This window comes from Vulpes vulpes, chromosome 14 (genome assembly GCF_048418805.1).
Source record: "Vulpes vulpes isolate BD-2025 chromosome 14, VulVul3, whole genome shotgun sequence".
Lineage (NCBI taxonomy): Eukaryota > Metazoa > Chordata > Mammalia > Carnivora > Canidae > Vulpes > Vulpes vulpes.
Genome location: NC_132793.1, coordinates 27,425,790 through 27,449,181, shown reverse-complemented (window position 1 = coordinate 27,449,181; position 23,392 = coordinate 27,425,790). Strand labels below are relative to the sequence as shown.

At 50.4% G+C, this 23,392-nt stretch overlaps 2 protein-coding genes across 2 annotated transcripts in view; one reads left to right on the top strand and one right to left on the bottom strand.

The window, feature by feature from the left end:
• The window catches only part of FAM110A (family with sequence similarity 110 member A), a 134,440-nt gene extending 125,687 nt beyond the window's left edge, over positions 1–8,753 (bottom strand). Inside the window, exon 1 of the mRNA XM_072736178.1 lies at positions 8,606–8,753. The gene's annotated coding sequence lies outside the window, so the exon portion shown is untranslated. The remainder of the gene's footprint in view (positions 1–8,605) is intronic.
• SRXN1 (sulfiredoxin 1) lies at positions 8,708–15,366 on the top strand. The gene is made up of 2 exons (XM_025986136.2): positions 8,708–9,099; positions 12,950–15,366. Exons 1-2 carry the CDS (start codon positions 8,878–8,880, stop codon positions 13,151–13,153), a joined length of 426 nt encoding a protein of 141 aa, XP_025841921.2. The 5' UTR covers positions 8,708–8,877; the 3' UTR covers positions 13,154–15,366.
• Positions 15,367–23,392: the final 8,026 nt, after the last annotated feature.

The following is a 23,392-nucleotide window of genomic DNA, read 5'->3' as shown; positions in this document are numbered from 1 at the left end:
AAGGCATCCCAGAGGGAGGTGGGAATGGCTGCTGGGGACTATCTCCAGTCCTTCCCTCCTTGATTGGCAGCCATGCAATTTGGGAACTGAACAACAGCTTAAGGAGTGGTCCTGACTGGTCAAAAGAGTAATCCTGTCCCCCTGTGCGCTGATAAATGGGCATATGACTCAATTCTGGCCAATGAAACTTAAGGAGAGGTTCACTGGAAGCTTTCAGGAAAGTTAGCTTCTCCCTTTCCTTTAAGAGAACGGAAGCCAAGTGTCTCTTCTTCCTGAACAAGAACAAGGAAGTGTATCATCTAACCAACCTTGGCATGAAGCCTACACCCTGGAGAGCAGAGAGGAGGAATGGAAAAAGCCCATATTCCTGATGACATGAGGGAGCACTTGAAAAAAAAAAACACCCTGAAGCCCACTCAACATGCTACCTCTGGACTTCATGGTGTGTGACATGAGTGTCTTTATTGTTTACGTCAGCTGGATCAGGCCCGTTTCCTGCAGCCCTCAGCACCTCAACTGGCCAGGCTTTCCAGGCTGCTTTCCACAATTCTCTCAAAGGAAGACCTCCAGGACTCAACTCTGTTTCTCCTTCTACCTGTCTGGCTGCTGTACTTAGCAACTTGGCAGACTCATGTTCCTACACCCAAGGAAGGAAGCCATTTCCTGTTCCTTCTTGTGTGTTCTGTGTTCCTCAAGGTTCTCTCCTAGATTCTCCTCCTCTCACTGTACTCTCATGAAAACGGCTCATGACACCCCTGGCTCCAGTTTCCACCCACAGGCAGATTCGCAGATATACATTTTCAATTCCAACCTCCTCTTTAAGCTGCAAATCTGTATCTGCCTGCAGGCCACCTCCACTCCGATATTCCAACAGCACAGACTAGCCCGAGTCTGAGGCTGCGATGTGCTTCTCCTAGGATCCCCCACCTCCTTGGATGGAACCGGCATCCAGCCAGTCTTGCAGCCAAAAAAACCAGAAGTCCTCTCTCCCACCTCTGTCTCCCCATCCTAGCATCCAATCTGACACCAGCTTCTGGTGATTCTTCCTCTCCAAGTTCTCAGTTCCCACCCTAGTCCATAGCTACCATCATCTCTTCCCTGGACAACCAGACTGGCCTTCTCACTGGTCTCCCCAGATCCCTTCTGCCTCCCCCACTTCCTTTCCTCTCTTCACAGCAGCCACAGAGTTCTTTTCAAAAATGCAGGATCTTTTCTGATCATGTCACTACCACCCTCTCCCCCACACCTACCCTGCCATTTCCCTGCTTAAAACACTTCAATGACTTCTTATGGTGGGAAAGGGGGAGTGGAACGTGTTTAGGGTGGCTTTTAAAGCCTTCCTTAGTCTGGCTCTTCCATCATTCCAGCTGAATCTCCAACTAAACGACCGGCTGCCTCTTTGGGGCAATTTTGCTCTCACCTGCCACAGGGCCTTTGCATAAACTGTTCTCTCCACCAGTAACGTACTCCACCTGCACCATTATCACTACCACCCTTACTAGTTAATGCCTTTTCCATCCTTCATCTCCCAGCTGCATGGTCACTTCCTCAGGGGCCACATGCTATTGTTCATTTATAGCACTGCCCATCAGTGTACAGTTTTCCATTAATCAGTGTGATTATTTGGACATTATCTGTCTCCTCCACTAGACTATAAACTTCATGAAACTGAGAATGAAGTGTCTTTTTGCTCATCACTAAATCCCCTAGGTCTAGCACAATGCCTAGCCAATAGTAGATGAATGATAATTACTTTTTAATGAACTACATACATTTAAATCATAATCAATAATGGTGGCTTATGCTTTAAAAAAAGAGAAAGAAAAAAGAGTCTCTGCCCCTCATGGCCATAGCTGATTGGTTCCAATGTGGGCACCTGACTAGAAGTTGGAAATTTCCTATCTCATCTCTCTGAGTCATAAGACCAACTAGCTCCTTATCATTATGCCTTCTCTCTTTCTTTAGTAAGAGAACTCCAATTTTAGCTGAGCACACTGCCACACTGAATGAAGACTACATATCCCAGCTGCCCTTGTGGCCAGGGGTGGCCATGGGACCAACTTCTGACCAAACACATGTGAGGGAAAGTGTTAATATGGGATTTCTGAGCCAGCCCTCTAAAAAGGAGAGGGTCGTGTCCTTTTACCTTTCTACTTCTCTACCTCCTTCCAGACTTCCACTTCAGCATCAATCTTACCAGAAGGTGACTTTAAGAATAAAAGCCCCACTCTAATAAAAGGATTGTATAGACAGATAAAAAGGGTCTATGCCTCTCATAACCATGAAGCTGCCACCCCAGCCCCAGATTTCCTATTTCCACACTCTTTTCCGCAAAAGGTTACACTTTAGGGTGTTTCAAACTTCTCTTGTCAGCCCTCTCACTAAAAGCCAAACATAATCCCCATTGACAGCCATGTTCCTGTCCTGTGGAGGTAATCCCTCTGCCAAGTGAGAGACAGAGAAAAAAGTCTCGGAACCCACTTTTCCCTGAGGTCCAGCCTCACCCCGGAGTCAGAGGAGCCAAATGTCCCCATTTTCATTAAGCTAATTCACATTGGCTTTCCTCACTTGCAAAAAATCTTGGCTAATAAGCTGAGACTAGCCTGGAAGGGCAAGCACAGAGAGACCTTCAAGATCTATTATTAATTCAAAATGTAATCAAATGGCTCATATTTATTGAACACTTACAGTGTGTTGGGCACTGTTCTCAAGACTTTACCCACATCATCTCTTTTCATTCTTCCAAAAACCCTACAAATCAGGTGCCATTATTGTGGCCATTTTGCAGGTTAGGAAACTGAGGCACAGATAGGTAACTGGCCTCAGGTCACACATCTAGCAAGAGATGTGTCATTTTAACCCAGGCAAGGGGCAGAACTATTGAGGATGACCTAGGAAATTGCTCCTTTGCCTTAGTTTTGCACCCTTGGCCCCTACCCCCAGAAGCAGAGTCAGAGACTTGAGTGCAGATAGTTTCTTGGGAAGGTGATTTGAGGAAATAGGAAGTAGGGAACAAGAAGAGTTAAGACAGAGGGTGTGTTTGCGAGCTCACTGGTGCAACGACAGGGCTGGCTACTGCCCGTTGGTCTCTAAAAAGGGTCTGGAAAGTTCCAGATGGTCCGGAACACCTCTCACAATTATCCACCTGTGACAGTGGAAGCCTGGCTTTTACTCACCAGCTCCTGTCCATCAGTGAATACCCTCACATCTCCGGGATGTGCTTGTGAATGAGCAAAGCTCCCACAGAGATGGAAAATGTGGACGACACAAGGAGTCTGGGCTGACAAGCTGGCAGTGCTTGCACAGAATTTCCCACCACAACTTCAGCTGAAATCAAAGGTGGACCAAGAAGACCTGACACTGATAGCCAGGCTTTCACTCCCTCTTTCCTCATCAGCAAACCTCACATCTGTGCAGACATACACTACTGAGCCCTTCTGGGCAGTTCAAAGCAGGCTGACCTCAGAGATGTGGCTGACTGGTCTCTCTCTCCTGGGCCAATCCCAGTCATCCCAGTGGGTGACCGCCTCCAGTACCCATGCTTAAACAGCTCACACGTGGCATGTCCCTGAAGAACGTTATTAATCCTGACTCAAGCTATCCCAATCAGACTGTAGAGAAAAGCTTTAATTCCATTATTGATGTGGGATGGGGGCGGGGGGACGGTTCTCTCTCTTCCAGATGTGAATTGCTATGGACTGAGTTTATCTCCCCCTAAAATTCCTATGTGGAAGCCTAATCCTCAGTGTGATGGCATGTGGAGGTGGGGCTTTGGGGCCTCAGGGCCCTCATGAATGTGATAAATGTCCTTACAGGCAGAGAGCCCAGAGAGCTCCCTCACCCCTTCCACCACAGCAAGAAGACAGCGGTCTGTGAACCAGAAGGAGGGTCACCACTCCCTGATCTTGGACTCCCAGCCCCAAGGACAGTGGGAAACAAACATTTATTGTTTAAGCCTTCCAGTCTACGGTATTTGGGGATAGCAGCCTGAGCTAAGACATAATCGAAGAAGGAGGTTGCCCCAGTTGGCGCTAGCAGCCATCTTGTGACTACAAGAAGGAGCTGAAGTGTGAAGCTGTCTCAAGACCCCATGGAGATGCTCAGCAGGCACTGAAGCTGCAGAAGACAGAGGCAAACTTTCTGCCTAAAATAAGAACAGGAAACTCAAGGATTGGTAGAAGGGGCAGGGAAGATGGAGAGGAAAACAGAAAGAGAGAATGGGCAACAAGGCAGGATCCTGTACCTAAGAAATGGACAAGAGTACTTCAGGGGTAGAGGAATCTAAAATGTGATGATCCGGGCAGGCCTGGTGGCTCAGCGGTTTAACACTGCCTTCAGCTCAGGGCGTGATCCTGGAGACCTGGGATCAAGTCCCACATTGGGCTCCCTGCATGGAGCCTGCTTCTCCCTCTCCCTGTGTTTCTGTCTCTCATGAATAAATAAATAAATAAATAAAATCTTTAATACAATAAAATGTGATGATCCTTTTATGATGGCACAAAAATCCTTTCCTCTTCCCACTCAGCAAAGTCCTCTGTATACCCAAATGCCTGCTGTATGAGATTCCTTGTCAAAAATGAGAGAAGGGGAGGAGGAAAGAGCCCAGGAGTAGGATGGGGAGAGCAAATAGTCAGACTTTGGCTGCAGACAACAAACATGGACTCTGGCCAGTTTGGACAGAAAAGGAATTCATTGATGTCCTGCCCCTTATTCCCTTTGACCACCTTTGAGGTCATACTCTAGGCAGGCAGCTTCACCCTCTGGTCCTCAGACGCTTGCTTAGTTTGAGTACACAGCAGCCCAGCAGTGGCAGAAACTTAACCTCAGGTCACCCTCAACCAGGGAGGGGCAGGAGTCAGTGAATAAATACCCAGCCCCCAGTCCCTCAGAGGGACAATTCTGACGCATGACACATAATGCTTCTTTAGAGAGTCCCTAGCAAGAGTGAGCCCCAACTTGCCCACCAAGTTAACCTGCTCATCCGCGTACCCTTTATCAGCATCTCTCCTTTCCCCAGTACTTCCTGGCATCGCCTCCTACAGTAGATGTGTGTTCCAAAGATGGCCACAACAACACCTCCCACCCACAAGCTCTTTTAGAACCTTGCTATTCCTTCCATCAAGAGACAGAGTCTCTGTCCCCTTCCCTTGAGCCGGGGGGGCGGGGGTAGGGGGGTGGGGAACACTTATGACAGCTCCCGCAAATAGAACACTGCAGAAATGATGCTACATGACTTCCAAGACTGGATTGGAAAAGGCCATGAAGTTTCTACCAGGTTCTCTTAGGACACTCACTCTTAGAAGCCAGCCGCCATGCTATGAGGAAGCCCAGGCCACATGTAGGTGTTCCAGCCAACAGATGGTACCATCTAACAGATGTGTGACAGAAGCCACCTCCAGAGGATTCCAGCCCCAGCCATCAAGTCACTCCCCACTGTCAAGTCACCTGGATGATGGCCCAGACATTGTGGAGAAGAGACAAGCAGTCTCCACTATGCCCTGTCTGAATCCTTGGCCCACGGAATCTGTGAGGATAGTAAAGTTATTTTACTTATTTTATGCCACTAAAATTTTGGAGTGGTTTGTTTTGCAGCAGCAATAATTAGAACATTTCTCAAATAACCTACCTGCACACAGGGGCACCGGGGTGGCTCAGTGGTTGAGCACCTGCCTTTGGCTCAGGTTGTGATCCCGGGGTCCTGGGATTGAGTCCTCGCATCAGGCTCCCCCCAGGAAGCCTGCTTCTCCCTCTATGTCTCTGCCTCTCTGTCTTTCATGAATAAATAAATAAAATATTTAAAAAACAAAAAGAAACTACCTGCACATAGTCCCTTGTCTCAGACTACTTTTGGGAGAATCCAAATGAAAACACAGTATATCGTGTGGATGCCAGAACTTCTCCAACTTCCAGTTCCAGGTTTCCATTTGCCCCGGTGGAAGGTACTTGATCTTACTTCCAACAAGAGGCTTGTCTCAGTCTCACTGGTTTAAGGATGAATGGGCCAATATAATGGAATTGCTGATTGGGCAGGTCTGGTCAGGTCCTTCTCTCCTCCATCCACCCCCAACAAGGCATCTGCCCCCCAACACAGTCCTGAGAGTGGGGAAAGAAGGTTCCTCACAGGAAAACTAGGTTACAGTTACCAGGCCTTGCTGGTTTTTTTGTTTTGTTTTAAGATTTATTTATTTGAGAGAGCACATGCAGGTACAGCGGGGAGGGGCAGAGGAAGAGAAAGAATCCCAAGCACAGAGCCTGATGCAGAGCTGGATCTCATGATCCTGAGATCATGACCTGAGCCGAAATCAAGAGTTGGACACTAACTGAGCCACCCAGGCATCCCTAGACCTTGCTAGTTCAGTTCAGCACTCAGGGCCATGAACCTCAGAGGACAGTAGACCCTCCTGAGCCCAGAGGCTAGTGTCAATTAAGCTAAACCAATTATGATCATTCCACTCCCTTTGGTAAGGATTGGTTTGGGCGTGGACATATGGTAAATTCCTGCAAATGAGATATGAGGAGAAGGCTCACTGGCGGGGACCAAAGGGGTAAGGAATGGCTAATAAAGCTTGCTTCACTCTTTAAAAAGAGCCCAAAGGGATGTCCTAATTTCTACTGTTGAAAGTTGTTGAATAATGATATGATACTTGGAGCTACAGCAGCCATCTTGGTACTGCAAGGGGACAAGCTTGAGGATTCAAAACCAGAACACAGAGGATGAAAAACTAAGAACCTGCTGCCTACAATGGCAAAATGGGGCACTACACAAAGCACGGAACACTTAAGTGCTCCTCACAATTCACACCCATAACAACTTTGAGTGATGGGCAGCATTACTCATCAGGAAGGGTAATGAGTTCAGGAAGAGGTGTCAATAACTAGCCCAGGAGGCAGCCTCCCCTCCCCACCATGGGTACTGTCTCTGGTTTTCTCCAGCTAAGAGGGTGACTATGCATTCCCCATGCAGATGCCAACCAGGCTGAGGAGGAGGACAACCAAACCAGATGAGCCTGTATTTACCAGGTATGCCTGTCTTCAACTGGGTCTGAGACTGTCCCGCCTCCCTGCTTTTGCTCAAGCTGTCCCTGTGGCTGGAACGTCCTTCAAGTCTACCTTCCATTCAGCAATTTGCAATGTGCCACGTACCTCCTAAACACTTAATGTGTTACTCTTATTTACTCTCCCTGGCAATCCAGAAAAGAACTGAGGCCAGAGGTGAGTTACCACCTCCTCCGCCCCCACACACACCCTCAAATCACATAGTTTAGTAGGTGATAGAGCCAGGATTCAAATCCGCTGCATTCAAATGACTCCAGAGCCTGTACCCTAAAGGATCTCCTGCTTCTTCCATCTCCCTCCCCAGGACCAAGTCATTTTCCAGTTTGAATACCTCTCCCCCAGAGAGCCTCTCCTGATGCCCTCAGTCAAATATGGCCTCTCCTTCAGCTCTCTGGGTGTTCATGATAAAACCAGTCACTTTCCTTGGCTACTGCTGTGGAAGCACTGATTTACTCCCTCACCCACTCTGTCCTCCATCAGCCATTATCTCCAAGTGTTCCCACAATCATTTTAACAGAAGAGAATGAATGCTGAGGCTCAGAGAGGTTAAGCAACTTGCCAGAGACCACACAGCTTGGGAGCAGCGAAACCGGATCCAAACCCAGGCGAATCTGTGCTCAAGTCCCAATGTTGCCATAGGTGCTGATAAACACCTGGAATTTAAACCAGGAGCCTCTGCCTACCTCCCCCTGGCCCCAGAGGACGCTAAGCGCTACACGTGGGACTCAAGGGACAGAGGACTTTGAATGGGAGAGTGTGGGGCTGTAACTCATGGGCATGTCCATCCCCACCCCCACCTCCAGCCCCACCCCCCGCAGCCTCGTCCACATCCACATCTGTAAGCAGGTGTTGGTGGTTAAGTGGTCCTTGGCTCTAGGCTCGGATGACTTTCATTTTCAGCCGCCCTACCTTGGACAAGCAGCCCAGTTCTGGCCCTCACACCTCTGTCTTGGTGGTGCTGTGAGGATGTGAGGAAACAGTGAGTGTGCATGTTTAGGGCAGTGCCCACACATTGCCAGCAGCTTTCTAGAAGGCTCCTTGTGACAGTCCTGAACAGAGGCAGCCAGCAGTGAGGTACAGAATGTACTCGGGAGTGCAGTCCGAGCCTGGATTTGAACCCTAGCTCAGCCACTTACTAGCTCCGTGACCTTGGGCAAATCACTTAAAGCTCACCGTGCCTCAGTCTTCTCATCTGTAAAGAGGGGATAATCATCACACTTATGTTGCGGAGTTGTTCGGAGACTGAAATAAGTTAATCTACCCGCAGAGTGTTCAGAGCGGTGCCCGGCAGCACCGGATCCGTAGTTTTACTCCCGGGGGTACTGGCATCACCTCCTTGGCCCTTGCAGCTCGGGCTCGGGCTCGGGCTCCGACGGGCAGGCGGGGCAGGCGGGGCAGGCGCGGCAGCCGAGCACCGCCGCTTCTGCCGACTCATCCTCGCTCCGCAGGTCCGGCCGCCCCTCGTCCCCGCCCCCGCCCGCCGCGGGCCTGAGTCACCCCGGCCCGTGCGTCAGCCGCGCCCCTCCCGCCCCGCGACCTGCAGACTCACCCTGAGTCAGCCCGCCCGGGCGCTTCCACTCGGGGACGCGGCGCGGCGGAGGGGAGGCTGCGGGGAGGCTGCGGGGCGCCCCCCGGCGGACGGCCCGAGTCCCGCGGGGCCGCAGCGCGCGGCGAGCGGAGAGCGCGGGGCCGCACCACTGCGGGGCGGGGAGACGCGCGCCCGCGCCCGCCCCCGCCGCCGCCCCCGCCGCCCGCGCGGAGTGGTACGGCCCGGCCGGGGTTAAAGCTCGCGGGCGACGCGGCGGCGGCGGTGCGGGCGCCATGGGGCTGCGCGCGGGAGGAGCGCTGGGCAGGGCCGGGGCCGGGGCCGGGGTCCGCCGGGGGGCGCCTGGGGGCCCCGGGCCGAGCGGCGGCGCGCAGGGCGGCAGCATCCACTCGGGCTGCATCGCCGCGGTGCACAACGTGCCGCTGAGCGTGCTCATCCGGCCACTGCCGTCCGTGCTGGACCCGGCCAAGGTGCAGAGCCTCGTGGACACGATCCGGGTGAGGCCCGGGGAGGCGGCCGGAGGGAGGGCTCCGCAGGAGGGAAGTCACGGCGGACGCCAGACCGGGCTGCCTCCAGGCTCCGCCCGAACCTGGCATTTGCTGTGTGACCTTGAGTAAGGGGCTGGGCCTCTCTGGGCCTCTGGGCCCTCCTTCGAGCAAGGAGGAGATTGGGCGAGATCGTGAAAATAACGATCGCTAACTATTTATGAAGGTGGCACTCGCAGTGCCCAGGAGCTGTTTCAAGTGCCTAAGCTTTGTGCCAGCCCTGTGAGGTAGAGCTACTACTGCTCCTCTTTTACAGAGGAGGACACTGAGGCACAGGAGGAATTTTTTTTTTTTTTTTAAGTTACTTGTCCAGGGTCGGGCACTTTGAAAGTGGCACAGACCGGCCCCAGTGCCCAGCAACATGGCCCCCACACTCTGAGTTAAGCTATGCTGTCACTATGGCTGTCACTATGGCTGTCACAGTCAGGGGACTGGACATATCATGTCTGCTGGTTGGCCCTCGTTTGAACTGGGACCAGGAGAGGACAGGGGCCAGCCCCATCATTGAGGGAGGGGAAGTGATCCTGGCAGGAACTTTGGGGGAGGGGGAAACATGTGTATCAGGTTAGGCCTGCATGGCATCATGTCACCTTTCCTCATCAGACCTTTGGAAGGTGACCTCATGAGACTCCATGGCCCCACTAGACAGCTCTACAACTCCCGGGAATGGCGTTCAGCCCTACAGTTTGCACTACTGTTCCTTCTCCCAGGAACTGCTTCCCCAGATAGCCAGAAGGCCTGCTCCCTCTCTTGATTCAGGCCTTTGCACGTCTCTGCCCTTGCTAACACAGCCCTGGTCTTTCAAGATTTACTCTTAACCTGAGGTATTTCTCCATAAATCACTTCTGTCCACCTGACTTATTTTATATCTTTATTTGTGTTTTATTGTCTGTCTTTCCCACCTCATGTAAACTGCACTAGAGCAGGGACTATGTCATATCTTGGCTGTTTCCTTAACACTAGCATAGTGCCTGGCTCTGAGGATCTAACCTTGTATGTGTGCTCCCACCTCTGGTCCTTTCCACAGGCTTTTTTCCCCTGCCAGGAACTCTTCCATCTCTTCTTTACTGTTACTAACTCATTGGTTTCAAGGGCGACACCTGATGTCTTGCCTGATGCCCCCTGCTGGGTGAGTGGCCTCCTCTGGACCCCCAGACACCTGCATGCTCCAATCCCACTGGTTTTTGTTTTTTAAGATTTTATTTATTTATTTATTTATTTATTTAACAGATAGAGAGTGAGCAGGACCAGGGGGAATAGCAGAGGGAGAGGGCTGGATCCCAGGACCTTAGGACCATGACCTGAGACAAAGGCAGGTGCCTAACTGAGCCACTCAGGCACCCCCCCACACACACACACACTAGATTTTAATGGCCTTTTTAGACACCTGTCTTCCATGCTAGAACCATATGCTCTGTGAGGGCAAGCCAGTCTTTGCTTACCATATGTATTCCTTTTCTATGGCAACTCTAACAAGTTACCGGGAACTTAGGGGCTTAAAACAATACAAACTTATTATTTCATAGTTCTGCAGTTCAGAAGTCCAAAAATGGATCTCAGTGGATTAAAATCAAGGTGTCAGCAGGTCTACATTCCTCCCAGAGGCTCTTGGGGAGAATCCCTTTCCTTGCCTTTCCCAGCTTCTTGAGGCCACCCATCTTCTTTGGCTCATGGCTTCTTTCCCCCGTCTAAAGAGCCAGCAACATCAGAGCTCCCTTTTACCTTTCTCTTCCGCTTTCAAGGACACCAGTGATTACGTTCAACCCATCTGCATAATCCAGAATCATCTCTCCATCTCAGGATCCTTAACTTCATTCCATCTGCAAAGTCCCGTTTGCCAGCTCCAGGGACTAGGACATGAACGTCTTTGGGGGCTATGACTGCCCACCCTGTATTGTGTCCCCAATGTACAGCACAAGGCCTGCCCAACACCCTGCCTCTCATTAGTGCCCCACTGCCGGGCAGGCTGGACTCTGCTTCATGTGCATCCACTCTGTGACTTTTCATCTGCAGCCCTCTAGAGCATCCTCTTCCATTTTATAGATGAGGAATGGTGCTCTCAGAGATGAGGCCATTTGCTCTGGGTGCCCCAGCAGCTCAGTGGAGGAGCTAAAATTCAGATTCAGGCTTTTTGGGTTCTAGAGCCCCAGCCTGTAACTGCTGGGCCTTACTGCTTACTAATCATTTCTGGAATAAATGGATAAATGAATCCACCAAATAAACATAATAAAAGAGAACCCATAGGCCAGTGGCAGGAGGCCTTCCAGGCAGCTCACGCCTACCATGGTCTCCCCACTGAGCTCTGTCCCCCACCCCTTAGTTCAGGCTTTCCCTACTTAGAGGACGACTCACTCTGCAACTGGCTGCTAAAGCACCTAGCAGAAAGTCAACTTGGATTCTCTTCTCTCTCCTCACATTCACCCCTTCTGCCAGTCTCCTCCAATCTGCTCCATGTCCCAAACCTGTCTGCCTTTCCCTGTCCTATCTACGTCCTCATCCAGACCAGTGCCTTCTGCTGGATACCTGCTAAGGCCTCACCTTGGTTTTCCCTTTGTCTACCCCACTGAGCCTGCTCTCTTGTGACCACTTTCTAGAAGGGTCACCAAATCACGTCACCCTCCATTGTTCAAAACACCCCAGGGCAGCCCGGTGGCTCAGCAGTTTAGCGCTGCCTTCAGCCCAGGGCATGATCCTGGAGACCTGGGATCGAGTCCCACTTCAGGCTCCCTGCATGACACCTGCTTCTCCCTCTGCCTGTGTCTCTGACTCTCTCTCTCTCTGTGTCTCATGAATAAATAAAATCTTTAAAAAAAAATAACAACAACACTCCAGGGCTCCCCCGCTCCTCTTAGAAACCAATCTGCACGGTCTGACTCCTGCTGACCTCTCTGACCTCTTATATTCCTCACCTTCGAGTCCAGTCTGATCACACTGGCCTCCTTGCCTTGCCATCAGCACGGTGAACTTGTTCTGACCTCAGGTCTTTGCATTTGCTATTCCCTCTGCCTGGAATCCTCTTCCCTCCAGGAATACGGAGCATATATTATTGAGCACTTTCCATGTGACAAGCATTGTTTAGAGTGCTTTACATACATTAGCTCATTTAACTCAACAGCTCTATGACATGGGTCTCTTGTCTTCGTCCCTGTTTGATAGACAGGGCTGCTGAGGCACAGAGATTAAGTGTCTAAGATCATGTGCCAGTGAAGGAGCAGAGCTGAGATTTGAACCCAGGCTGTCAGGCTCTGACACCTGTCCCTCTTCCCACATCGACTCCTCTTGTGTTCAGTCTCTGCTCCCTTGTTGCCTCAGACAGACCTCCTGGACACCCATCCCTGGCCTGTCAACCCGTGTTTTTGTCCTCATAGCATAGATCACTCCAACTCTCGCTTTTTTCATTCCATCTGCCCCACTGGACTGGAACCCCGTGAAGGCAGGGGCTGTGCCTGTCCCATTCTGGTTGTAGCTTATTCCCAGAGTCTCAAACAGGGCCAAATAGATAGTGTGTATGTGGTATATTAATAAACCGATAAATGTTTAACAACCTGGTCTCTAGAGGGGGAAAGCCCTGATTTGTAGCATCTGCTCATTTCCCTGATGGAAATCACCATGGCTGATTTTCAAGCTACCAAGTTGATGACAACCGGCTCACAAAATTCCTGAATATTTAACAGTTGTCTCTCACAAGCCAGCATGAGCCAGTGTGAGTACGCTGTAGGAGCTCAACACAGGTTCACAGAGTCTGCTCTGCAAACTGTCACGCATTGTGCCATGCTCACTGACAATGTCCCCTCTTCTCCAGGAGGATCCAGACAGCGTTCCCCCTATTGACGTCCTCTGGATCAAAGGGGCCCAGGGTGGTGACTACTTCTACTCCTTTGGGGGCTGCCACCGCTATGCAGCGTACCAACAGCTACAGCGAGAGACCATCCCTGCCAAGCTTGTCCGGTCCACCCTCTCGGACCTAAGGGTGTACCTGGGCGCTTCCACACCAGACTTACAATAGCACCCTCCTCGGCACCATGAGCCCAGAAGACACACCTGGTTTCCAGTGGGCTGGACCATGCAGAAAGCAATCAGGGGTGCATTCTCCTCTGCCTAGGCAGAGGTCTGACTCTGAGCACCTGTTCCACTAGCTGCAAGACCTTGGACTCATTACTAAACGATGTGGGAGCAACAGATCCCACTGCTGCAGAAATGGGGTCATGTCTTTGCTCTCAAGATACTCTTGAGAGAATAAAATGGAAAAGGAGGTGGCTTTGGAGAGCCAAATGCTCCTGGCTCCAGATTCTCAAGGATGAGCCCCCTACTTTTTTGTCTGTGTATTTCCCATTCGGCTGCAAGTAGAGGAAAGCCTAGCCTACAGTGGCTTAAACAAAGTGAAGTTTGTCCACATAGTGAATTCTGGAGACAAGTGGTATTGGTTCAGTACCCCAGCGAAGGTGGGGGCTCACATCCCTGATTCCTTTTGGCCTTTCCCTCATTGCTTGTTACGTAATGACCAAAGATGGCTGCTGTACCTCCAGGAATCGTGGTTGCATTCCAGGAAGAAAGGTGTTGGGGAGGAGGAAGGACCAAGCCAGCTGTCAACTTCTATCATTAAGTCAGAACTTTTTCAGAGACCTGTTTCCTGTTCTATCCCCCTGCATAGTTCCACTTAGGTCTCATTGGCCCAAACCAGCTACTGTTGCCACTTCTGGCTGCAAAGAAAGCTAAGATGCCAGGAACGGAATTAGTAGACCATTCATATCCCATTTCCTAGGACTGGCACACCGCTTCCTGAAATAAAATTGGAATCCCATTACCAAGAGAGAAGTAAGGAATAGTGTATTAGTCTTTTTTTTTTTTAAGACTTTATTTATTTACTCATGAGAGAGGCAGAGAGATAGGCAGAGGGAGAAGCAGGCTCCCCATGGGGAGCCCAATGTGGGACTTGATCCCAGAACCCCAGGATCATGACCTGAACCAAAGGCAGACACTCGACTGCTGAGCCACCCAGGTGCCTCTGTGTCTCAGTCTTTGCTGTGTAACAGACTGCCCCAGAACTTGACAACTTAAAAGCGTGTCATTTATTTGCCTATAGTTCTGTGGGTGTACAATTTGGCCTGGGCACATTGGGACAGTTTTGGTTTCACCTAGGATCATTCCCCGGGGCTGCATGCAGTCAGCTGTTGCCTTAGAGAGGGCGGATGGCCTAAGATAGCCTTACTCCCTTGTCTGGCATTTTGGCAGGCTGTTGGCTGGGTGACTTGGTTCTCGTCCATGTGGTCTCCCCAGCAGGTTACCTCAGGCTTATTTCCTTGGCTTCAGAAGGTCATGAGAGTCAAAGTAGAAGCTGGAAGGCTTCTTGAGTCCAAGGCCCAGAATTGGTACAGCATCACTCTGGCAAAGTTCTTTTGGTCAGAGCAAATCATACAGTTGGCCTGAATTCCAGGGGTGGCAAAACAGACTTCACCTCTTACTGGGAGACACTCCAAAGAATTGGTGGCATTTTTTTGTCAGTCACAAATGGTTGTGTGTAAGCAAATAACTTGCACTCTTTTTGGACCAGGCCTTGATCTGACTGAGCTGAAGTCACTAAGACATTGTCCTGACCCTTAAATCTAGAAGAAGAGGTGATGGGGTGGGGTGGATGTCTCCAGGGCTGGGCCTGCTCTACTAGAGACATCTATCCTGGTCTACACAGGCGGGATGGGGGTAGGCCAGATGGGACATTCCAAAGGGACTTCTGGAAACAAGAGTCCTAGGTGAAGGGAAGAGGGACAGGAAGGGTACAGAGTGAGGCAGGCCTTGCTCTCACTGTCCTGCTAAGGGAACTCAGTCCTTGGGTGTTTTCAAGCCTCGGTTTTCCCAGCTCAGTAACCAAAACAACAGCTTTCCCACCCATTCTCTGTCCCAGGGGAAGATGACTGAGATGACCAATTTAACTTTAAAATGAATGTAGTCCTAAATGCAGTGTAATATCCTAGAACCAAAAAAAAAAAAAAAAAAAAAAAAAAGACATTGGTAGAAAAACTGGAGATCTGAATAAGATCTGGATTTTACAATAAACAATTAACAGTAACATACTAATGTCAGTCTCCCAGTTTTGACAAATGTACACGTAAAATGTAAGGATGGTGGGGTGGGTGCAGAATTTATGGGAACTCTTTCCTATCTTTGCAACTTTTCTATAAGTCAAAAACCATTCCCAAATAAAACCTTATTTAATAAAAATGAGAGGGTGTGATTGCTTTGGATTGCTGGTTTAGGTTCTGAAACAGGTTTGCTAAAACAGATTGCTGGGCCCTACCCCAGAGTTTCTGTCTTAGCAGGTCCCAAGTGGGGCCTGCAGATTTGCTTTTCTAACAAGTTCCCAGGTGCTGCTGCTGCTCAGGGACCACAAGCTGAGACCACTGATCTCGACAATTATTTTCAAATATGGTGACACCTCCTCCACCACATTGGGTTGACTCCCAGGAGCCCATGTTATGGGATTAGCTTGTGCACCTGTTCATTGTAGGATATTGGACAAGCCCTTCCCTGGAGGCTTTTTCCAGCTCTCAAATGGACTACCTACCCCTAACATTTGTACCAAGGGTCAGGAAGTTGAGAGCTGGTTTTGTAAGCTGCCATCATGAGGTGCCACTGGCTCATGTGAGTAATCATCTCCTGACCCCACTGGTCTAGGGTACCAGAATGGTTACCCCCTTCCTGAGAAAGCTTTTCCTTCTTGCAGATAAGACCCAAGCAGGCAGCACTAAAGGCTTTGCTAGACACTCAGAGGGCAGTGTGGAACAGACAGGGAGTGGAAGGGATTGGTCATTCATTTTATTATTATTTTAAATTTAAATTCAATTAGCCAACATATAGTACACCATTAGTTTCAAGCGTAGAGTTGTTATTCATCAATTGCATGTAACACCCAGGGGTCATCACGTCTAGTGCCCTCCTTAATGCCGACACTCAGTTACCCCATCCTCCCACCCATCTTCCCTCCAGCAACCCTATTTGTTTTTATAGTTCAGAGTCATGGTTTATCTCTCTCTGATTTCTTCCAACGGAAGAGAAACAGGGTTTTGAAACTGGCTGTTGCTCTCCGTGGAGGCTGAGCGTTGCATTTTTCTCTTGCGCCAGCAGGTGGCGCTGCTTTCTGGCCTGTGGGAGCAGGGCGGGGGCTCTAGCCGGCAGAGCAAGTCCTGTGGGAAGAGGGTGGAAGGGGGCGCTGGCTGCGAGGGAGACCCATCAGTTACCCTGAGAAGCCAGGGGGGCTTCAGGCTTGAAGAGACGTAGCTGGAAGTGTCGGGTTCTATTTACCCTGTCCACTCCTGCTCTGTGGTCTTAGGCACATCATGGCCTCTCTTCTTGTCTATGCTGGGGGTGCTGAGCCAGATAGTCTGCAAGAAGCTTCCGGACTTCAGGCTGAGCCACCTGCCTCTTCTGGGCTCTCCAGTCTAACAATGTGCCCCTCCCAGACAAACCACTGCCCCCCAGGAACTTGGGTCCAGTGAAAGTGTGTAGGGACCCCTTAGGCCCCTCACTGCCCTGGAACCCACCCTGTCACCATGGAAGATTTAAAATGGTCTTTAATCTCACAAGTTATATGTGCGTATATTCACCTTTTAAACATTAAGATATTAAAATGCTAAATAATTAAAATAGGAGAGGTGAGCTGAAGCCCACTGTGAGTCCTACTCCTGGGGGTCCTTTTGTGCTCCTCACTTTTGGGACAGTTGCCTTCATGAATTTGGCATGTATTCCAGACCTTTTTCTAACTGTCGTAATGCAGTGTGTAAAGTATAAGTAAAGCATGCTTTTCCTTTTTACATTACTTTGCAGATTGCATTTCTCTGCCAGCACTGTGCCAGGCCATTCACCCCATTAATTGTCTTTGCTCTTCTCCCAGAGCCTCCCTCGTTCTGGTCACTTCCTCAGGGGGGCCTCCCCTGACCATTCTGTCTAAAACAGTCTCCCTCCCCCAACATTCTGTCACCCTCCTCAGCTATATTTTTCTTTGTGGCATTTATCACACACTTTGAAATTATCTTCTGTGTCTGTTTATGTCTGTCTCACTGGCTAGAAAACATTCTCCAGGCAAGACTTGATCTGTCTTATCACCGTAGGCCCACTGCCCAAAACACAGTAAGTTTTCAATAAATATCTGTTGGATGGGATGCCTGGTGGCTCAGTGGTTGAGCGTCTGCCTTCGGCTCATGACAGGATCCTGGGGTCCTGGGATCCAGTCCCGCATGGGGCTCCCTGTGAGGAGCCAGCTTCTCCCTCTGCCTGTGTCTCTGCCTCTCTCTGTGTGTTTCTCATGAATAAATAAATAAAATCTAAAAATAAAATAAGTATTTGTTGGATGAATAAACTCCATCTAGGTTTAGCTCATTCTTTTAATTGCTATGCGGAATTCCAGGGTCTGAATACCACCACTTCCTAATCATTCTCCTGTTAGTGAACATTTGAGCTTTCCAGTTTTGCGGCTATCAACAACTTCCAATGTCCCTCTCCATGCTCTCTCAGCTGCATCCCTAGGAGAGGGACTGCCTGGCTCATACATAGCTCAATTCCTAACTTCTAAGGTACTAGCAGATTGCTCTGTAGGGTGGCTGTTCTGAGTGCCTTTACCTCCAGCAGAGTTTGGAGGGGCTGCTTTCCTTCCCTGCACTCCAGCCAGCGCTTCTTAACCTTTTTTGGGTCATGGGCAAGGTTGAGAATCCAAAGCCACAAGCCCTTTCTCCAGAAACACACAGACATACACACACACAAATATTTTGGACGATGTCTGGGGCTCCTTGGATTTGGTGGCCTCATCCCTCAGGGGACCCTGTATTGAATGTTTAGAAGCCTAATTATCTTATTGTATATGGATGGGAACACTGAGGCACACACAGATGGGAGTGTGAATGAATGAATACATGGGATGTAGTCTTGTAGCGGGTAGAGAAACCTGTTCAGACCTGATCTGCCTTCAGCCAGAAAAACACCTACTGGAGGGATGAGCTCCAGGGGTCCCTGGCGGACCCAGGACTAGGCAGTTCCACCTGTCAAACCCCGCCAAAGGCAGAGCCAGTCTGACATCCAGGGTCAACGTGGGGCACCGGGCAGAGGCCCTGCCTTCCCCGGGTCAGAGGAGGCTGCAAGGCCTTCATCCCTGCCTCCCGTGCGCCTGCATCTTTGCAGCCACATTTGCCTCCACGCCGCTGGCTCTGCCCACGGCGGATCCCGACTAGCGCCCCCACACAGCGGGAAGGTGGGGAGAGCCCGGCACGGAAGGGCCGTCCTCGGAATCATCCCTTCCGCACTTGACACGCTAGTCCTGCCAGGCGGACAGACGGGTAAACTGAGGCCGCGGCTGCACACACCGCCCCCGCCGGCCGCCCGCCCGCCCCCCGCGCGGCCCCTTCCCCGGGCCTGACCCCCGGCGCTGCCTGACGGATGACCTCAGCTGCCGCCAATCCATTGGTTCCAGCTCCCGGGGGGCGCGCAGAACAAAGCGCGCTTTGTGGCGGGGCCGTCCCTGGGCCGGCGCGTCCGCCGCCGGGACCCCCTCCGGAACTCCGGGCGACGCCCCCGGCCGACAGCCGTGTAATGTCTTCCAGGCCGCGCGGCTCCTTCCAGAGCCCGAGGGCCGCGCTCGCCTCCCCCGGGGGGCTCCCCGGGCCGCCCGGGGGCCCCGCTTGTCCCCCGTCCAGGCGGCGGGATTGGGGGCGCCCCCAGCGGGAGGTCGCGCGGCCGCCGACCTGTGCCCGCGGAGGAGGGGGGCAGCCGCGCTCGGCCCGGTAGCCCTGGCTGTGGCTGCGGGGCAGGTGCGGCCACCTGATAACCCTCTGCTCTAACCCCTGGAGCGACCATATGGGGTGGAAAATGCTGTTAACGGTGGTGCTGCTGGTGTCCTTGTTGCAATTACAGTGATTGTCATTGTTTTAGGGTTGTGAGGGGGGTGGCTTTAGATTCACGCAGACCCGGGCTTGAACCTTGACTTTGCCACCTACTGGCTGTGGATAGGTTCACCTCTCAGGACCACAGCAGTGGCCGGCAGCGTTTCTTGAGCACCTACTGTGTGCCAGACACCACTAAGTGCTTAAAGGCTTTATTGAATTCATTTAAACCTCCAATCACCTTAGGAGGAAGGAGGTATTATCCTCCTTTTACAGAGGAGGGAACCGTGTCCCAGCTGTCCTGGAACTGTCCTCTCTGTTCAGGTCACTGCCCTGAACCTCAGTCTTCTTGTCTGTACAATAGACCCTCAGGGGTTGTCCATGCTCATCACTTACATCCTTCCAGATGATGACACAGGGGCTGGGAGAAGAGAGACCAGGGACATCCAGCATGCTCTGCCCCTAGACTCTCTGTCTTTTGAGTATTTTCCATGGCAAGTGCATCTGCTGTGGCCATGAATCCCCACAGGCTTGCAGGGGAAGGAGCAGTAGGAGGAGGGTCTACCTGCAGCTGGAAGCCTTTCCCCTGAGAGGCAAGTTTCACTGTCCAGTCCTGCCCTTAAGGGGTGAGGAGGTGATGGTAGGAAGAGAAGGAAACCGTGCCCAGACAGGGGACCAAGGCGCCACAGACAGAGCTAGGCAGGGTGGGGCTCACTGCCCTCCACCCCCCTTCACACACCTCCCTGGACTTTCATTCTCAAATTGGTGTCACACCTATGATGTACCAGGCACTGCTCCAAGCACTGGGGTCATCAAAAAAACAAAACAGATGGAAATCCCTGTCCTATGGAGGTCGTTTCAGGGAGATGGGCAAGAAACACACACGAAACATGTAAAAAGTGTAAAATGCAGTATCTAGTAGTGATAGGTGCTATGAGAGAAGAGCAGGGGAAGGAGAAAGAATGAGATGGAAGATAATGATTTTGTTAAGATGGTTGGCCTCTCTGTGATGGGGGCAGTGACCTGAACAGAGAGGAAAGAAGCCCTGCAGATGTCAGAGGGAAGCGTGTTCCAAGCAGAAGAAACAACACATGCAAAAGCTGTGAGGTGGGAACCTGCTTGGAGGTTCCAAGAAAGAGCAAGAAGGTCACTGTGGTGGGGGGCAGCCTGGATAGGACAAAGACGGGCTGGGCAGGTGAGGAGGTGGGAGAGATGGGCGCCATCAGCTTGGGAAGGGGCCTCATAGGTGGTGAAGATTTTGGTTTTTCCCTCCAAGTGATCTGGGAGCCATGTGAAGCTCTAGGCAGAGGGGACACCTGGGCTGGCTCTGGCTGCTAAGCGGAGCACATGGGGAGGGAGGAGGGTTGGAGGGGGAGTCTGCTGCTGTCACCAGGGCCCAGGTGGTGGTTGATGGACTGGACCAGGGTGAAGAGAAGTGATCAGAATCCAGATGTAATAGAAAGATGGAGTCCCAGAATTTTCCAGTGGATAGAACTTGATCTGAGGAATAAAAGAGAAAGGACCTGGGTAGCCCCCAAACTGGGGGTCCACCAGCCCTTTCCAGAAGCTTCACTATAGACCAGAATGTGGACAGAGTCCTCAGGGTGAATTCCACTCTTCCACTGGTGCCCTGGTAGACTTGGCCAAGCACAGAACACACAGTAAGTCCTCAGGTTCCCTCAGAGCACAGTGAAGAGGTGAGGTTAGAAAAACATCTCTCAAAATCCATCAAGAGCCTCCTTCACAATATGGGCCACTTGGGACAGGCGGGCTTCATACCACCTTCGGGGACCATTGTTTTTGAATCATTAAATCTATTTGCTTTTGTTTAACCTAAAAAAAAATTTTTTTAAAGGAAACTTGAGATAGCCAGACTAAATGGAAAATCAGTAGCACGTGACATAAATAAATGTGGCTGTCAAAATAAACAGTGTAAACACAACACCCTTGCTGACTTCTCCAGATCTGGCTGAGGCTGCTCTCCGTAGAAGTGCCTGAAAGACCCACCCCCACCGACCCAGGGCTCTCCTCTTGCAGGAGTCAGAAGTGGAAGAGAATAAGAAAGGATTCATCATCTTGCTTTTTGCATCCTCACCCTTTCTACATTTTATTTAACGAACAGAAAGCACTTATGATATTCTTTAAATGCTTCCCCAATATGAAGCCAGTTAACACAATAATCCCATGAGGTAGGTACACTTATTACTCCACTTTGCAAATAGAGGCTCAGAGAGATGAGTTCCTTTGCCGACAGTCACACAGCACAGATGAGGCAGAGCCAGGATTCAGACCCTCCTCCCATCGTGGAGGCCGTTCTTTGACTTGACAGCCAGAGTCTGTCTCTTGAAGGCATTTCATGGTCACTTTGGAAGTGCTGAACTACTGGAGCCAGAAAAGCCCTCAGTTAATTTTAATTCAGTAAAAGTGTCTTCTAAAATGTAAATATATCATATCACCCCTTGCTAAAAAGTGTTTGAGGATTGAATTTAAAAACAATTCTAGGGCAGTCCAGGTGGCTCAGCAGTTTAGCGCCACCTTCAGCCCAGGGCCTAATCCTGGAGACCTGGGATCGAGTCCCACATCGGGCTCCCTGCACAGAGCCTGCTTCTCCCTCTGCCTGTGTCTCTGCCTCTCTTTCTCTCTGTCTCTCAAGAATAAATAAATAAAATCTTAAAAAAAAAAAACAATTCTAGACTCCTCACCATCAATGCCCTGAATTACCTGCCCATTCGTCCCACTCCAGCCAGGCTGACTGCCTTTGTTCCCAATTGCTTTCTGACCTCAGGGCCTTTGCACTTGCTCTAGTTGCAGCCAGACATGCCCTTCCTCTGGTTTTTCTGGCTCCTTCACATCCTTCAGGACTCAGCACAAATGTCCACTTCTTAAAGAGGCTTTTCCTGTTTCCTCATCCTCCCAGAGTATCCTCAATATTCTCACCCTGGTTTTTCCTTTGCAGTTTGTAATTGTTTTGTTTGCCTGTGTACTTGTTTTTTTTCCCCCACTGCCCCACCATGATATAAGCCCTGTGCAATGGGCAGCCCTGGTGGTGCGGCGGTTTAGCACTGCCTGCAGCCCGGGGTGTGATCCTGGAGACCCGTGATCGAGTCCCGCATTGGGCCCCCTGCGTGGAGCATGCTTCTCTCTCTGCCTGTGTCTCTGTCTCTGTCTCTCTCTATGAATACATAAATAAAAAAATCTTTTAAAAAAATCATTTATAAGCCCTGTGCAAGCGGAATCTGGTGAGCAGAGCAGCTAGGCGTCTGAGTCAAAGAACCCAGAGTAGAGCAGACTGGTGGCATTTGCACAGTCCCCAGATAGGGGAGTAGATGTGTCTGAGGAGTGCAAAGGGCAGGGGACCACCAGGAAAATTAACTTGATATGAGGAAAGGTCTTTCACACAGTCCTAGTGTTCAGGCAATGGAAAGGACAATGTTATAAGGTAGTGAGCATCCCATCAGAGGAGCTATGCAAGTTGAAATATGACAACCCCTGATCATGACCAGCTGATATATGGGGACTGTGTAGAATGGACTCATTACCATAGAGATGGTAGATATTCATTCACTTGCTCATTCATTCATTCAGTCAGTCAGTCTCCTATCTATCCATTTATTCATTGACTCCATGTTTCCCCAGCTTTACAGTGGATGAACAATCTGCATGACTTTGGCCACATCCACAGAGCATCTGCACTCGATATCTGAAGTACATACACCTAATGTACATAATATCTTCAGTCAGCCTTGGGAGGCTGTATGTGTTCTTAAATCAACTTTATTGAGGTATAATGTACATACAACAAAATGCGTTCATTTAAAGCATACAGTACAGGAGATCCCTGGGTGGCTCAGCAGTTTAGCACCTGCCTTCAGCTTAGGGCATGATCCTGGAGTCCTGGGATCGAGTCCCACATCAGGCTTCCTGCTTGGAGCCTGCTTCTCTCTCTGCCTGTGCCTCTGCCTCTCTATCTCTCATGAATGAATGAATGAATGAATGAATGAATGAATGAATAAATAAAATATTTTAAAAAATAATGCATACAGTACAGTGCATTTTGACAAATACACACACATCCATGTAGCCACCACCTCAATCCAGACACAGACCATTTCCACCACCACCACCACAAGTTCCCTGGTGCCCCTTTGCCACCCCATTGCCACCCAGGTCCCAGACCATCATTACCTCAGAAAGTGCCAAACACTTCAGAGTTTCTCTAGGATCAGTTAAGCACCACCTTTCAGCAATATCCAAACAAAAGTGAAAAATCAGAATCCCTTAGCACAAATAAAAAGTAACTGACCAAAATGAATAAATCAGAAACAAAACAATATAACAATATTCTAAAAAACAAAACAAACCAATATTCTCAAATTCTAGCT